The sequence below is a fragment of the Anabrus simplex genome, chromosome 4, assembly GCF_040414725.1.
Source record: "Anabrus simplex isolate iqAnaSimp1 chromosome 4, ASM4041472v1, whole genome shotgun sequence".
NCBI classification, from domain to species: Eukaryota; Metazoa; Arthropoda; class Insecta; order Orthoptera; family Tettigoniidae; genus Anabrus; species Anabrus simplex.
In genome coordinates this window covers 231,829,614-231,846,306 of record NC_090268.1, presented here as the reverse complement: position 1 = coordinate 231,846,306, position 16,693 = coordinate 231,829,614, and the positions used below count along the sequence as shown (strand labels likewise).

Sequence of the window (16,693 nt, the reverse complement as noted above, 5' to 3'; positions counted from 1 at the left end):
GGAAGATTGCAATTACAAAAATTATTTTTATGGTGGCGATAATGAATATAATAATAATAATAATAATAATAATAATAATAATAATAATAATAATAATAATAATAATATAATATAATCTGTTTTACATCCCAACAATTACTTTTATGGTTTCTGGAGATACCGAGGTGCCGGAATGTCTTAACATGCCAGTAAATCTACAGACACCGAGAGAGATGGCCATGTGGTAATAAGAGTCACATAGTTGTGAACTTGCAATCGGAAGATGGTGGGTTTGAATCCTACTGCCAGCAGCCCTGAAGGGGGTTTTCCATGTTTTCCCATTTTCACACAAGGCCAATGCTGGGGCTGTACCTTATCAATCAATCAATCAATCAATCAATCAATCAATCAATCAATCAATCAATCAATCAATCAATCAATACTGATCTGCATTTAGGGGAGTCACCCACATGGCAGATTTCCTATCTGTTGTTTTCCTAGCCTTTTCTTAAATTATTTCAAAGATATTGGAAATTTATTGAACATCCGGGTGCTTCCTTGCCAATCCTAGCCCTTTCCCCACGCTTGTATTACCGATAACCTTCATTGTGTTGTGTTAGTGCGATGTGAACTCCCTAAAGAAAAACCAAACTAAGTACTGACATGAGGCTGATGTATTTGAGCACTTTACTACTGGACTGAGCCAGGATCGAACAAGCTAACTTGATCTCAGAAGGCCAGTACCTGAGTTACCCAGCACGGCATGACAAATAGAGGTAACGGAGCATGCAAATATTGACTTTTATAACATTAAATAAATAAAATCTGTCATTCACTTTTTTTTTTTTTTTTTTTTTTTTTTGGGCATGTGAAGATTATGAAGCGTTTCTTTTATTCTGTTGTGGAATACATCGTAATGTATGATTAATTTCTTGTAAATAAAACACAACTTAAAGCAATTTTCATTTTTTAAATTTTCTCTTCAAAAAAATAAGGATGCAGGAATTTGTATATATACGGTTCTAATGATATCTGGGTTGATAACAATTTGACTTGTCTCCAGTGTATCTATGCATCCTCTGTTATTTTGATCTCTTAGAAACAAAGTATTACCCAAGCAATAAATTAGAGAAAGGTTCTTATTAACTATACATTCTCTATACAGTATACATAAAACAGAAAAAACATATCAAAATTCAAATACAAGAACTTATACCTTCTCATCCTTTCGTTTCTGTTTTTTGGGCTGAACAGCTGTAGTCTGTTTGAATCTGAATATGCCAGGTGTCAAGTAGACAGAGTTTCCAACTCTATATTCTTCATTGTGGATCTTTACAGCATTATACTGCACCTTTGGAAGATAAGATTCCATTACATTATTAGTAAAAATTAACCCACAATTTACTATATATGTGTATAATTACAAGATTTTAATGCTTATTGGAAGTGTAACGTACAAACTAAAACTTGAAGGATTAATATACATTCATGTTAAGGTGCTTAAGCCACAGACAATATTATGTTAAAATGAGAAATTAAGTTATCCTCTTAAAATTTAAGGATGGGGCATGTGGAAAACAAACTGTCATAAGGCAGGTCTCTCTCTCTCACTTTTCCATCAAAATTCAAGTAGACAAAACAGGGGAGTATGTCAAGTGTGAATGTATTTCTTCAATTCATTATTTAGTGGTCATATTTCTTTTACACAATGGCAGCAGTTTCACATTTTCCCCTCTATATCAGAATGTCGCATGGGACAGCTAACACTCATATGTGTATAAAGCCCGAATGCCATTCGTTTTCACATTTAAGCATTTGTATTACGGCAGGTTTTTAGTTTAAACAGACTCCACTCGTTTATCGTATGACGTAGGGTTTCAAGTACTCACAAAAAATACATTAAGTTGTAGCGCCTGTTGGAAAACACTTGTGCTGCCCATAACCACACGTGGTGATTGGTTGCCGTCAGGTAGAGCTCCATGAGTACAATGGTTGTGATTATTGTTTTAGAAGGAAGTACAACTGGACAACCATCCTCTATTGAGTACAATGGCTACCAGCAAGTTATTCAGCAAAGACAGTGAGGAGATTTTGATCAATTCTGGATCGGAAATGGAAGACAGTGAATCAGAAGCAGAAAATTGTAATTTAAAAAGGAGTGCCAGTATGTGGAGACTTTAATAAGGAGGTTCAGCTTCTCTTGCCAACAGTGCTGCAGTGGAATGAGGGAGTACTTTAACACAACCACTTTTTGCCACGAGTGACAATGAAGCCCTTCCTATCCAAGATGCCTAACACAAAGAAAAAAAAAAGGGCAAACTACGAAGGCGGATCAAATATAAACGGGAATTTGCATGTACTGCCGCTGTCAGTAATAATTCTGAGGCGGGGCTTTGCCAGGATGTTGGTGGGAGAGTCTGGCAATAATTGAAATTATTACGGGTCCTCCTATTCAATACAAAGACAATTATTAATGTGAATTGATCACATGTCGTTCACATGAGGTACTAGTTTCGGCACTTCACTCGTGCCATCATCAGCCAATGAGTCAAATCAGGCAAACACAAACAACTTTAAAACACACTGTAACATAGATGAATATTAAATAAAATATGGTACATGATGATATTGCACTTTAGTATAAATTCTTTTAAAAATGATGACTCCATTGTTTTATACAAATGATGGTTTGTCCAGCTTGTATGTCTTTAGTTCTTTTTTTATTTCCTTGCTATTGGCTTTACGTCGCGTCGACACAGATAGGTCTTATGGCGACAATGGGACAGGAAAGGGCTAGGACTGGGAAGGAAGCAGCCGTGACCTTAATTAAGATACAGCCCCAGCATTTGCCTGGGGTGAAAACGGGAAACCACGAAAACCATCTTCAGGGCTGCCGACAGTGGGATTCGTACCCACTATCTCCCGAATACTGGACACTGGCCGCACTTAAGCGACTGCAGGTATCGAGCTCGGTACTTTAGTTCTTTGATCTTGTTGAAATACGCTGCAGAGTTTTAATGTCATGTGAAATTAACACTTTGTTTGATCTGTGGTTTGGTTCCAAAAAAATAAACATGCATGTGATGGACTTGGTTAGACCCAAAGAATTAATTCTCACTTCAATATAGGGTGGTTTTGGAACCTGGAGAAGAAATTAAAAGTCGAATTAGGCAAAGATAGGAAGGAAAGAATAAAAAGAAATGTCTAGAAATGACGAGAAACGAGTAGAAACAAACTCACCTTAAGCAGCCTGTTTGATCGGCGGACAAAGCTGGACTGATCAATGCGATCATAAAGGTAAGGGCCGAGGGGGAGGGGAGGAGAGGGGAGGGATAGAGGCGGAGTAACTGTCAGGGAGCTAGGGTGGAGTGGAAGGATGTGGTAGTGGGGGTAAATGATGAGGATATACCGTATTTTATCGCATAAGCTCCCCCCTCGCATATCTCCCTCCCCTACGATTTTTCATCATTAAAAATGATTTTATTAATATCACATATAATTCCCTCTCCTGGTTTGTTCTTACTACCGCGGTTTTCGAATGACTTGATAATGGACAACAATGAACACAGCGGTACTTGACAAAAATATTTCCATTGTCACAACATACCGTAAATTTGAACAGTGAAGTTGCAGACGTGTTTCTAGGTCAGTTTGTTACAAGTCGTCATAATTACAGTAAAACCTCGTTAATTCGAAGTCGTTGGGACTCAAAAATCGGACTTCGAATTACGTGATTTTGAATTAACCGCCAATTCGCAATTCAGAAGTACCAACACTTGCTGCGTTACAAATTATTCTGAGGCCCGTTACTGCATGCATTTAACCTTGATTCACAGTTTATACCTTTCAAATGCCATGAAAAAAGAATTATTTCCAAAATGTATCCAAGAAGGTGCATTTACAGTATTCAAATAATGCACTCGGATATCTCACTGGTAAACATAACCTCACGCAACGAAAGAAAGAAAAAAAAAGCACGACTCAAAGACGAGGAGAAATCTATGCTCGCTCCCATGTGCAAGTGCTTTATTAATTGGATTACTATACTGTATGCATTTTAGATGCCTTGTGTTAACGCAGAAAGTACCCGATGCCCTTAAAATCGAACTTTCCTTGTACGATTTCCCGCCATGGCACTTCTCTCGTACTTCAGAAATGTAAACACTTGCCGCGTCACGAAGTATTCTAAGACCCATTAATACATGCAATCACCTCGATCCACAGTTTAAACCTTTCAAATGCCATGGAAAAAACTATTTCCGAAATGTATCCAACAAGGTGCATTTACAATGTTCAAATAATGCACATGGATAAATCACTGACAAACATAACCTCACGCAACGAAAGAAAAAAAAAAATCGCACAATTCAAACACGAGGATAAATTATGCCGGTTCCCCTGTGCAAATGCATTATTTTTTTGGATTTCTTTACTGTTTGCATTTTTATTATAGATGCTTTGTACTGGCATGGAAAGTGCCCGACGCTCTTAAAGCATTGTGGCTTATCAAAGTTTTTTATGATGAGGGGATAAAGTATCTCGCTTCCATGTGCATTGCAACACACTACTATGACCCCATCCCTCACACTGTACGATTTCCCGGCTGGCAATTTCTCCTTTAAAACCATAAGACCGTTTGGGCTCGCATTAAAATAAAGCAATGCAGTTTCACCGGCAATGTCAGTATTGTTCGGTGCCTACGAATTTATTATATTTGCCACGCTTTTTGGTCAACTGTCGGCATCGCCAGTGTTCGCAGATTCTGTTTTCCCGCACACCGCATGTTGCGTGATATTACGGCGTTCCTTAAAAGGTTGAACACAAAAGAGTTCCGATTTCATTCAACTTAGCAAATATGAAGCGCACTGTAGACCCACCGAAGTGAGTGTAAGTGCGGAAACTGTATAGAGATCAATGGCGGAAAGCTACCCTTCCACGTTCCGGGACGCGCGTTCTATTATGACACGGAGCGGATAAATTTCGAGTTGAAATTACTCTGTAACATACTATTGTTTTAAAATGAAAAGGCAGTTTCGAATTAAAAGTCTGAATTTCGATAATGCGGCCGACATTGTACTTCGAATTACGAATTATCCGTATTTCGAATTAAACAATTAAAATAACATGCAAAACTGTATCTCATGTTTCCGGGAACGAGAGTTTCTTCGAATTAGGCGGGATTTTGAATTAACCGATTTCGAATTATCGAGGTTCTACTGTAAATTGAAATAACAAATAACATAGTTCAACCTATTCAATACAAGTAAATAAGAAATGTGGTGTTACATTCCTATTTAATTATAAGCAGGAGGGGTACCGGTTTCGACCCTAATCTGGGTCATCATCAGCCGAATAAAATGTAAAAACAATACATAGGTAAATAAGAAAATTAAAGAATGAGTCTTTAACAAAGATGAAGAAGCAATATAAGATAATGAGGATAGGCACTGTGCGATTTTAAATAGTAAAATCTAGAAGAAGTAGGAGGTCAGTCACTTAAGGTGCAATCTTCTGAATAGTAGCACAACACACGCAAAGTTCGGCACTGTCTCAAAATGTTTATGAGAAGCGGAGAACTGTTAAGTGAGCCAGCCTGCATATACTATCAGACGCGAAGTCACAATACAATTTAGTAAATATGAAGTCCCAGAACTGTGTAGAAGTCAAAGAGAGTCGCTTGATTGAAGCAAATTGCTAGCTCCTGAAGATCAGCGCAACATATTCAATGTCCGGCGCTGTGCTTTCAAATGCCGACGGAACTCTATGAATAGCTTAGTGATCCAGTCTGTAATTGTTTCGGTTGCGAAAATGTATATATGTATAAAATACAATTTAATATGATTGAAGTATGTAATCTTGTAGATTCTTTAGAACAGTTGATGTAAAAAACAATTGTGAAGAGAAAAATGGTAGAAAGCGTAATACCAGAAACAAATGAAAAACGTATATGCACAGTGCGCTACTTCTTGAAGATAAAAATTCAGGTTGTAATTGAGGTAGTCCAAGGCAGTGCAAGGCATGAGTTTAAATTTGAATGTAAAGACCCAATATGCGGGTGGCACTATAGTATATTAGTAACAGTTCAATTGTGAAAGTAGTTCCCCCACCGAGAGGAGAGGTAAAAATAAAAGATAGGATAAGTTAATAAAGGAAGATGATTAGTAGATAAGAGAAGATTAAAAGGATTGGAAGTTAAAAGAAGATAGGAAAGGATAAGATAGGGAAATAAAGGAGGGGTAGTTTAGGGTGGGTTAGGAGGGTGGATTATTGGAGTTAGAAAATATGGGTAGGAACTGTGTAAGGCATTGAAAATTGAATTCGGGCTTAGAAATTTAGAATTTTTGAGAAGAAGAATGAGGAAAACAAACAGGATATGGGTTTTTCAGAAATGTTGTTTAAATTGAAATTAGGGTTGAAGTATTGGTCAAGGTGAATAAAACAATTTTCAGTAGTGTTTAGAAGGGGTCCTTTGTTAATGATTTTGAGTATTTTTACGTATTTTTCAATATTGGCGAAATTATGCTTGGAATCTTGTATGTGTTGTCCTATAGCAGAGAATCTGTTGTATTTAATGGCGTTGATATGTTCGGAGTATCTGATGTTGAAGTTGCGGCCAGTTTGTCCGATGTACGAGGAGCTGCACTTGTTACATTTGAATCTGTATACTCCAGATTTAGAAAAAGCATTAGATTTATTTAGTAATTTAGAGTTGTGTAATATACAGTCGAATTCCGCTGTAAAGAACACCAGTATAACAAAATTTTCAGAATAACGAATAATTTTTTTGGTCCCTTCCCTTTTCCCTATTTGTTGTATGTTAAAATATTTCATTTTAACGAATTTCGTAGTTTCAGTTTAATGAATTAAAATTGAGCTCTTTTCTCTACCAGTTTGACCATATTTTCTCAAATTAAAACCAAAATTCATCCTGTTTTATGACCAACATTTTTCTTGTTACATTATTTCGTTATTCAGACGATATGATCGCCATTTTCCATATATGCACCGTACGTGATCGAGAAGGCAATCACTTTTGTGTAACCAATACGCTTCGCCCAGTTCTCACATATGGTATGGAACTTATTTGGGAAAGACTAACGGTGTCCGGCCTTCGAACTATTGAAAATGTAAGGGCCAGACTTCTGAAACGAATACTGGGCATCTCCAAGATGTCACCATCACGACTTGCGTATGAATTATCCAAAGAAACTCTTTTACGGGAAGATTTGAAAATAAGAATGCAGCTTTCACATACGTAGCGAGAAGTAGTTCTCCAAGAGAGAAAGAGAAAACAAGCAGAAATCAGCCTGGATTTTTATTCAGCTGATGCTATGATTGACCGCAGCTGGACCGGTCCAAATAATGACGTGAGAAGTGCTTTGAATAGGCTGGCGGTACATGGGTTTCACCATCGTCTATGCCGGCGATCAGACTTTCATGAACCATCCCTACATTGTGTGCGTACGTTGTGTGATAAACATTGCGATCGCTATCATTTTAGCAAGTGCAACAAGAGAACAAAATCTTCACTAGAATATGCGAAAGATTAATGTAATTTTTTTATTTTAATGCACATTTATACGCAAATAAATAAATATGCTTCGCCCGTCATCCAATGTAAGACGTCACTCTATTAGCTGAGTAGAAGCACCAAGTTTGCAATCCACCAATGAATGCTACGCTTTGCGCAACCAATAGGCTTCGCCCATCAACCAATGTAAGACGTCACACTATTGGCTGAGTATGATCGCCATGTTTATAATCCACCAATGAACGCGACGGACGCATTGCATGTTTCTTCTTCGTATTTAATTCGCAAAGCCTATTCAAAACACTTCTCACATTCTCTTTGACTTCTCATGTCATTATTTGAACCGGTCCAGCTGCGGTCAATCAGATGAATAAAAATCCAGGCTGATTTCTACTTGTTTTCTCTTTCTCTCTTGGAGAACTACTTCTTCTTGCTGTTAAGGTTATATCATTAAACTTGCAAAGTTCGTGTGCATTTCGTTAAATAAATAAGTACCGTACATATCATTGCAAATGGATAAGCAGAAGGGACAGCAGTTTTCGTTGAGTGAAAAACGTAAAATACTTGCCGAAGTAGAGAAAGGCGGAAAGAAAGGAGATGTAGCGAAGAATAATGGCATTAGCCCGTCAACACTTTCTACGTTTTTAAAACAGAAAAGTAAGATAGAGGAAAACATTGATGCTGATGCCCTAGGTCCACAGCGTAAGAAGATCAGGACAGCCAACTACAAGGAGGTGGACCAAGCCGTCTATACGTGGTTTGTGGAAATGCAGAGTAAAAACATTCCAATAAATGGCCCACTGTTATGTGAGCGTGCGCGATCTTTCGCACGTTCGCTTGGGTCACCTGAGTTTATGGGTAGTGCTGGTTGGCTTCATAGGTTCCGGGAGAGATATGGCATATCCCACAAAATTATAAATGGTGAAGCTAACGATGCCCCGAAGGAAGTTGCGTCTTGAGACTCTAAAGGATGCCTTGAAAGAATATTCGCCGGCAGACATTTATAATGCAGATGAAACTGCTTTATTTTATAAACTAATGCCGAACAAAACCCTTGATTTTAAGGGAAATAAGTGTTTTGGGGGCAAACGTTCAAAAGAACGTATCACGGCTCTTTTGTGCACCAATTCCACAGGGATGGACAAACTGAAGCCTCTCATAATTGGGAAATTTGGGAAGCCAAGGTGCTTCAAGGGGGTGCAACATCTGCCCTGTGAATACAGGCACAATTCTAAGGCATGGATGACATCTGTGCTATTCAAAGAGTGGTTGTTGGACTTGGAACGTCGGATGAAGGCCGAAAAGAGAATTCTTCTATTATTGGAAAATTGCTCTTCTCATAATTGTATGCCTCGCCATTTGGAACAAGTAAAAGTTTTATTTTTTCCTCCAAATACAACTTCAATTCTGCAGCCGCTGGATCAGGGTATAATTCATGCAGTAAAGCGGCATTACCGAGCTCGTGTAGTCCGTTGAATGCTGTGCAACGTTGCCACGAATAGAGCCATTAACATCAATATATTGGAAGCAATGCAGATGTTTAATGCTGCATGGAAATCCCTGAATGTAGACATCATCACAAACTGCTTTAGAAAAGCTGGAGTGGTTTTTACAGAAGACGTCGCAGAATGTGAAGTGTTGGATGATGTGGAAACCGAGGAGAATTGGAAGCGTTTGTGTACAACGTTGGATGTGCCATCTACGGTAAGTCTTACCGACTACATCAGTGTAGATAGTGATGTAATAGTCCACAAAGATATCACAAATGAGGAAATTGTGGAGGACATTATGAATGATAGAGATCCATGTGATGAGGAGGAAGATGAAGACAACCCCCAAAATGATTGTGATCGACAGAGCTTGACTCTTCAGCAGGCAACGAACATGGCACGTAGCCTCAAGATTTTCTTGTGTCACGAAGTGATGTGCCAGAATCTGTTTTAAATTCATGTGCAGTGGTTGGCGACTATTTGGAACGAGCTTTTGTGTCTGGATCTGTTCAGAAGAAAATCACAGACTTTTTCAAAAAAATGATGTTCTGGAACAATGTGTAGACTTGCTGGTACAATGTAAAAATAGATTTTCTGAAAACATCTGTCAGTACTGTAACTCTTATTATTATAATGGTATTTTGAAGTTATACAGATCCTGCAGCTGATATAACAGGGCAGATGACCTCGTAGTTCCACCCCTAGAAACAACAATAACTAACGGATATAATACTAGGTGAGTTCTTAAGAATTGACTTATTTCAGTATAACAAAATTTCAGTATAACAAATTAATTTCAGAGGTCCCCAAAATTTTGTTATACTGGTATTTTACTGTATCAAGATTTCTGTTATTGGTTCTAAAAATGTTCATGTTGTGTTTTTTAAGAATATTAGTTATTTATAAGAATCTTGAGTGAAAGTAAAAATGGAAAATGCAGTGGGTTTGGTTTTGTCTTGATAACGTAGTTTTAGGACGGTGTTTGAATTTGTTGATTATACGGTTTATGAAAGAGTTGTTAAAGCCATTAAATTTAGCGATAGGATGGTGTTCAATTAATTAAATCTTTATTAGACATAGGGGTGTTGAAGGCACGAAAAATAAGGCTTTCACTGAAGATGCTCATAAAAATCCCACCTTGTGTATCCTCCTACCAAGCACAACTAAAATGAACAGTGTGGAAAATGAACGGTGATATTTAGGTATTCGGCAGTTGCTGATGATGCCCACAAATCCATTGTAACAGCTATGCAATCTGCATTTCAAAGCTCGTCTTTTACTCTGTTTCTATGTCTTGATATATAATTCTGTGAGGATGTCATTTGACATATACTTATGAGTAGACATACTGTAATATATTGCAGAGCCTAGAAAAACTTATGTGATATTATTTCATCTCAGAACTCTGACCAGAAAGGTTCGGTCATCTAAGGAGCAGTATTGCATGAATTATATCATCAAATTTTCATTCCATGTGATACAGGTGCTGCGGGTTAGTATTTCTTCTCTCAAAATTGTCATATAGCAGTATTTCAAGGCACAATAATGACATCTAGGTTCAAGGTGCTGAATCAACTGCTTAAATCCTGTAGTTTCTACAATGCTAAATAGCTAGTTGTCTTTGAGTATCATGTAAGCTATTTTCCTGGCAATTGCTCTGATCGATTATTTGCCAGTTTAAACTTGGATTTACCGTCGAGGATAGATATGAGAGTAAGCTGGCTAGTATTTCAGTACTGTGATGATTTTTAAAAATTTATTTATTTATTTATTACTAGCTGTAATACCCGTTGTTGACAGGACAATCACTTAGCATATGCATGACGACATTTTGTCCATTCCTCACATTGTTCCCCAGATTCTGATGCACATAAATGGGAACGCCCCTCGCTGTCAGTGGATTGTCGTGACATACTCACTTCCTTGCTCTCCGAGACGCTTTACAGCTTCATATTTTTCTTGCATTATTGCTGATCTTGTCGAGCCTCCAAAAAAAATATGGTATATTACATTTGTTTATTACTGGCAGTGTTCATATGCTGTATACAGTCATCCTTATAACCATCTGACATGCGAAATTAATGCTTGTAGGTGGATAAGTTTGCTTTATAAGCATTAGACTGCACCAGGCCAATTCAAGAATATGAATCTTCCCATTTGGAAAGAAACACACACACATATGTATGCCCGAGTGTACCTTTCTCCGTAAATATCAGGCATTATGAAACCATGGTAAAACTCATACTATAGTATTGTCATGAACCGGTTGTACCATTGCTAATCCTTGGTTTCGAAACAGTGGTTTCTTGACACTAGTTTTTCTCACTATAATTCCCCTTTGAAGTAATTCACAGCAGTATTCAGAAGGCAGTGATGAGTTCGACAGTCACTTGTCTTTAATTTATCCAAAAGGCAGTGAAAATTTTGACAGTCATGTGTCTACAATTTATCCAACTGTTTACATTTTGTCTGAAACCGTCAACTGTCATTTTTTTTTTTTTCTAGAACAAATATTATTATTTAAATTATTTTACAGTTGTATAAAGAAGTTTTATAATCATGTTTCTCCTTAACAGAGTCTGGCTCCATGGCTAAGTTGTTAGCGTGCTGGCCTTTGGTCACAGGGGTCCCAGGTTCAATTCCTGGCAGGGTCAGGAATTTTAACCATAATTTGTTGATTCTGCTGGCATGGAGGCTGGATGTATGTGTCGTCTTCATCATCCTTTCATTTTCATCACGGTGCGCAGGTCGCCTACGGGTGTCAAATATGAAGACCTGCATCTGGTGGGCTGAACTTGTCCTCGGACACTCCCAGAATTAAAAGCCACATGTCATTTCATTTTTCCCTTATCAGAAACATTTTGTCTCTTTAATCATATCTCCTATTACAGCTCCTTACTTTTAAGAATGATTAATTTTGTTTCATTAGGTTAGGTTAGTTTAGGTTATCAGTATCAGGTGATATGGAAAAGGAAGGGCGAACGGAAGCGCCAAATTTTAGTGCATTTTAAATTTAAATGCTCACCGACTTAAGACGATTTCTTGGCAAAACAGGATTATTTCTACTAGTAAGGAACTAGAGTTGGTCATCTAATTATTGTAACAAGGGTGTCACTGTCTCCTGAACTGTAATGTGTTTCGAAACTAGGAGTCCGTCCAATCTTCAAATGGATTGCCCCCGCCTCTTTCTGTTGATCATCTTCAAGATCCATGTTAATGATAAGACCACGGTACTTTTGATGCACTCAATGTGAGGTCACATTGCTCACTCACGCCCAATAAATTTTAAATCGGATCATGACATTTTCGATGCACACAATACACTTCCTCATGAGGTTACGTAGAGTATGCAGGTTTTAAAGCCTCGGTTAGCTACTTAACCATTCGCTCATGACCGGTAAACTTTTAGCCGCGGTAAACGTCAAAAGTTTCAAAATTGGGTTTGATGCAACAGAAATTCAAGTTAACCATGGTGCTATCCGTTTTACCACAGTTAAGTCGAAACTGAGGCTGACGCAGTCGGGCATAAAGCTTCTTCCTTGTTGGTGTTTTACCACTTTCAACTTCCTCATCATTGCTCATGTTGATGCACAGATGCAGTTATTTGAAAACGATAAAATCAACACATGAAAAAGAAGGTCCTATTAAGGCAAGATGAAAACGAGCAATATAGGAATAGGAATCAGGCAAAACTATCATGGCCTACTTGATGAAATACTAAAAAATATTGGTGCAGACCATGGAGAATAGATACCTTTATTACCCACAGATATTCAAAGAGTAACATTTAGACACACCTTTGTCTATGGACACACTCTTCCCTCTGCATTCATTACAATACATTTTTAAGTATTATGATATAGCATTAAAATTAAACAAAGCTCTCTGTGCGACATAAGAATAAGGGAGAAAATCGTTCTTAGATCAGACAAATATGGGAGCCAGGAGACAGTTAAAAAACGGGTGGGGGCAAATAGGGGAGATTCCCAGAAATACACTGAAGTTGGCAACACTAAGTACTCTGATCTAACAATTACCTTTAAAATATTTTAACGTACATATCATGGGATTTCTGTAAAGTGTAACATACAACAACTGAAGTGATTTGTTGAATCCACTTTTATCCACATTGCAATAAAAAAAAAGCTATAATCACCTCACGGCTATCAGCACCGGAACCATCTATTTTATCAATCAGCTGCGGAATCTTAGCAGCCGCCTCTGATATGGTCTTTTTGCATGAAGGACAGGATCTGGAACAAAATAAAAACATTTCTAAGAAATAGTTTGATACCTTAAACTGAGAAAATACATCGTTAGCTGTCTGTTCGGGCTCATTACGCGCATTTGACCATCCATCTAATTTCATATAAACTATATTCTCAAATAAATCCTTGAAACACTCATCCCTCCTACTTTGAAAAATTTCTTCAAGGGGTCCAGCTACTGCAGCAGATGATAGGAGTATAGCCAGGTCCAAACATACTTATAAGTCTTCTGAATTCTGAATGATTAATGGAGCGGAAGGAACTGTTTGTGGCATAACAGAATTTCGCAAGTTTGTAGCATGACACAATTTTGCAATCTGTTTATCTAAGTCCCTTTTTTGTTTTTCACTAGTTCGGACGACAAAGTGACTAATCTGGCTTTGCATAATTACACTGATAAACAACAATGAAAAACCTCTTTAAATAAAATTAAGTGGTCTCTGATGTGCTGATAACGGATATTGCATCAATTTTCCTCTATCATCTAAATTTTTTGTAGAACACCCACATTTATAGTTTTATGGTTTCAGGTCTCTGCACCTGGCTTGGGGTTGGTTCCTAGTAAATGGACAAGAACGTTTTAGCAAACTTGTATGTTTATGACTGGCACTTAATATTTTGTGGAGGAAACATCTGGCAGTAGAGTAATTTCCTGTTTCTCTGTTAAAATTTGTTCTTTTGTGGGTGAATCAAGTCTTAAACGGACTCATCGAACACTTTGCGAATAGCGAGTAACCGTACCTTATGTTTGTGAAATTGTGAATGTAACAGGTCAAATTTGATGTAATTGTTCGTGAACTTTACATGGTTGGCACAATGGCACCCATGCCATGTAATATGGACAGAACAGAAAGATCATACTACGGATTGTTACTTATGTTTTACAAACATAATAGGATATAGTTCTAAATCAAACATATGGTACTTTATTTTATCCTGATGTTCCTTCAGCCAAGAAACCTATGAGTCATGATTTTATACCAATTTCTCAGCTTCCTAAAGAATGGACAGTGGATGAAACAGAATCATGTCGTATGTATGCCAACCTACTCATAACGTAACTCTTGTAAAACCTTCAATTATTAAGTTCAATATATTTTAATTATCTTTTATTAAATGGCAAGTACAACTATACCCTGTAAATATGTATGCACATTATAACCTCAAATACATATATATAAAAATGAATGTTTGTTCGTATTCTATAGACTCAAAAACTACTGCACCGATTTCACTGAAAATTTCATACTTTGTTTTTACTGCTCCTAAGAGGGTTATGGAAGTGGTTTGACATGTTAGGTCCTCACCATTCCCTAGATTTAGGCCCTTTGGCACATCACAATAGGCTAATATAGGCGAAAAATCGAATCTGTCATACAAGGACAAAACAAAGCTCATTTGAAGCCTCGCGATGTGAGGAACAAACCTCTGTATGTCCCCACGGAACCCGAAAACCACATTTTAAGACCCTAAAACCAACCGTTTCCGAGATATACCCTGGCTATAGGAATCGGCTGGAAAAGTGGCCCACCGTAACCATAGCAACGTAAAATCAAGGATTTTAGATTATCGAAAAAGACCAATATCAGTGTCGATCCATAGTTTTCAGGGTCGCTGAGATGAACTATGACAAAATTATAGATGTAATAATAATGTATATATTATATAAAATAACATGTCCTGGCTGACTGCCTGACTTATTCATCATCACCAAGCCAAAACTACTGGAGAGAATGAAAATAAATTTCAAGGATACATTAATATTAAGAGTGTAGGTTCTCACTAAACGAGAATTTTTGGATATTCCGTCGCTAAAGGGGTGGAAATGTGGGGTGTGAATTGTTTCAGTGAGTATATCTAGGATATCCCAACACTTAAAAAGTTTATGGACGTAAAAATTGATGTTTAAATCTCCTTTAAAAATAAAGAAACACATATTGTTTTTGTTTTTGGAAAATCTCCTTAAGTGGAATGAAACAAGAGGGAAAAGGGGTTGAATACCTTTTATGAGGACACTTATATCTAAAAAACTGAAGATATTGCAGACGTGAAAATTGGTATTTGGAATCTCCTTTAAAATTAAAGAAACATGTATTCTTTTGTTTTTGGAAAATCACTTAAGAGGGTGAAAGAATTGAAAAATCATTTGAAATATTTGTATGATGATACTTTATCTAAAAGAAAACTAAAGATGTTGCAGACATGAAAATTGGTATTTCGAATCTCCTTTAAAAATTAACACATATTTTTTTGTTTTTGGAAAACTGACTTAGGGGGGAGGGGGGAAATGAAAATAAGTAAAGGAGTTGAATTCTGTTTATGAGGACATTTATATGTCAGAAAGTGAAGATGTTACAGACGTGAAAGTTGACACTTTCATCTCCTTTAAAAATAAAGAAACGCGTATTTATTGTTTTCGGAAAGTCCACTTGGGGGAGGTGTGTGTGTGTGTGTGTGTGTGTGTGTGTGTGTGTGTGTGTGTGTGAAAATAAGTAAAGGAGTTGAATTCCTTTTACGAGGATACTTGTATCTCAGACAGTGAAGATGTTACAGACGTGAAAACTGTTTTTTTAAAATCTCCTTTCAAAATAAAAGGTTTTTTTTTGTTTTTGTTTTTGGAAAATCCACTTAACCCTTTCGCATTCAGCCTAGTGTATATGCAGGGGTTTGCTCGAAGAAGCTCAAACTAATTTCTGTGATTTTCTAACCAAATGACAAAAAATCAACACATAAACAGTTTCACACATATTAAAATAAATCACATGAATAAAAGGAAACTATGAGCATTTCAGAAATGAATATACCTTGGACATATTATTATTGGTAAAGCCAAAAAAATTATTAAACTTTGAAAATAATTTAAAAAAATAAATTATGGTTTTAAATGACAGAAATATCAGACATTATTGCAACTTTCTTCTTTACTTTTAGACCTGAAAGAACAAATATTTAATTCTGAATAATTTGATATCAATATGATGTGTGTGCTGCAATTCACTCTTTAAGTACGACACAAAGCCATTCACTGTACATGTAACTGTCATCGATGTCAGATCTTCGCGGTCCAATGCATGGTGAGCAGCCGAGACTGTGTCACTTCCTACATAACGGGAATTACTTTCGGCAAAAGAAGGTCATTATTACTGTCTAAATCATCTGAAAATTCAAGGATATCAACCTCATTTGGCCTTGAATATGGCCTAGCCATTACGACAGAAAGATGACGCAAGCAAGGGGCAACAACGGAGTAATGAGAAGAAGTAAAATTATAGTTCGCAAAGTACAGCGAACACATGATATACCAAAGAAACGAAAACTCTAAACTAAACTGATAGCAAGATCAAATTGCTGTATTCATAAGCCAACCAAAACAGATCAACACAATAACAACTTTGAATAACCACAACATAAACATTCACGGTCAA

At 37.0% G+C, this 16,693-nt stretch overlaps 1 protein-coding gene across 1 annotated transcript in view; it reads right to left on the bottom strand.

Annotated features, from left to right (window-relative positions):
- LOC136871815 (DNA (cytosine-5)-methyltransferase 1) overlaps positions 1-16,693 on the bottom strand; it is a 211,873-nt gene that overhangs the window by 69,365 nt on the left and 125,815 nt on the right. The window contains exons 15-16 of the mRNA XM_067145426.2: positions 13,157-13,253; positions 1,196-1,330 (exon numbers count right to left, since the gene is read on the bottom strand). Coding sequence (XP_067001527.2) covers positions 1,196-1,330; positions 13,157-13,253 — 232 coding nt within the window. The remainder of the gene's footprint in view (positions 1-1,195; positions 1,331-13,156; positions 13,254-16,693) is intronic.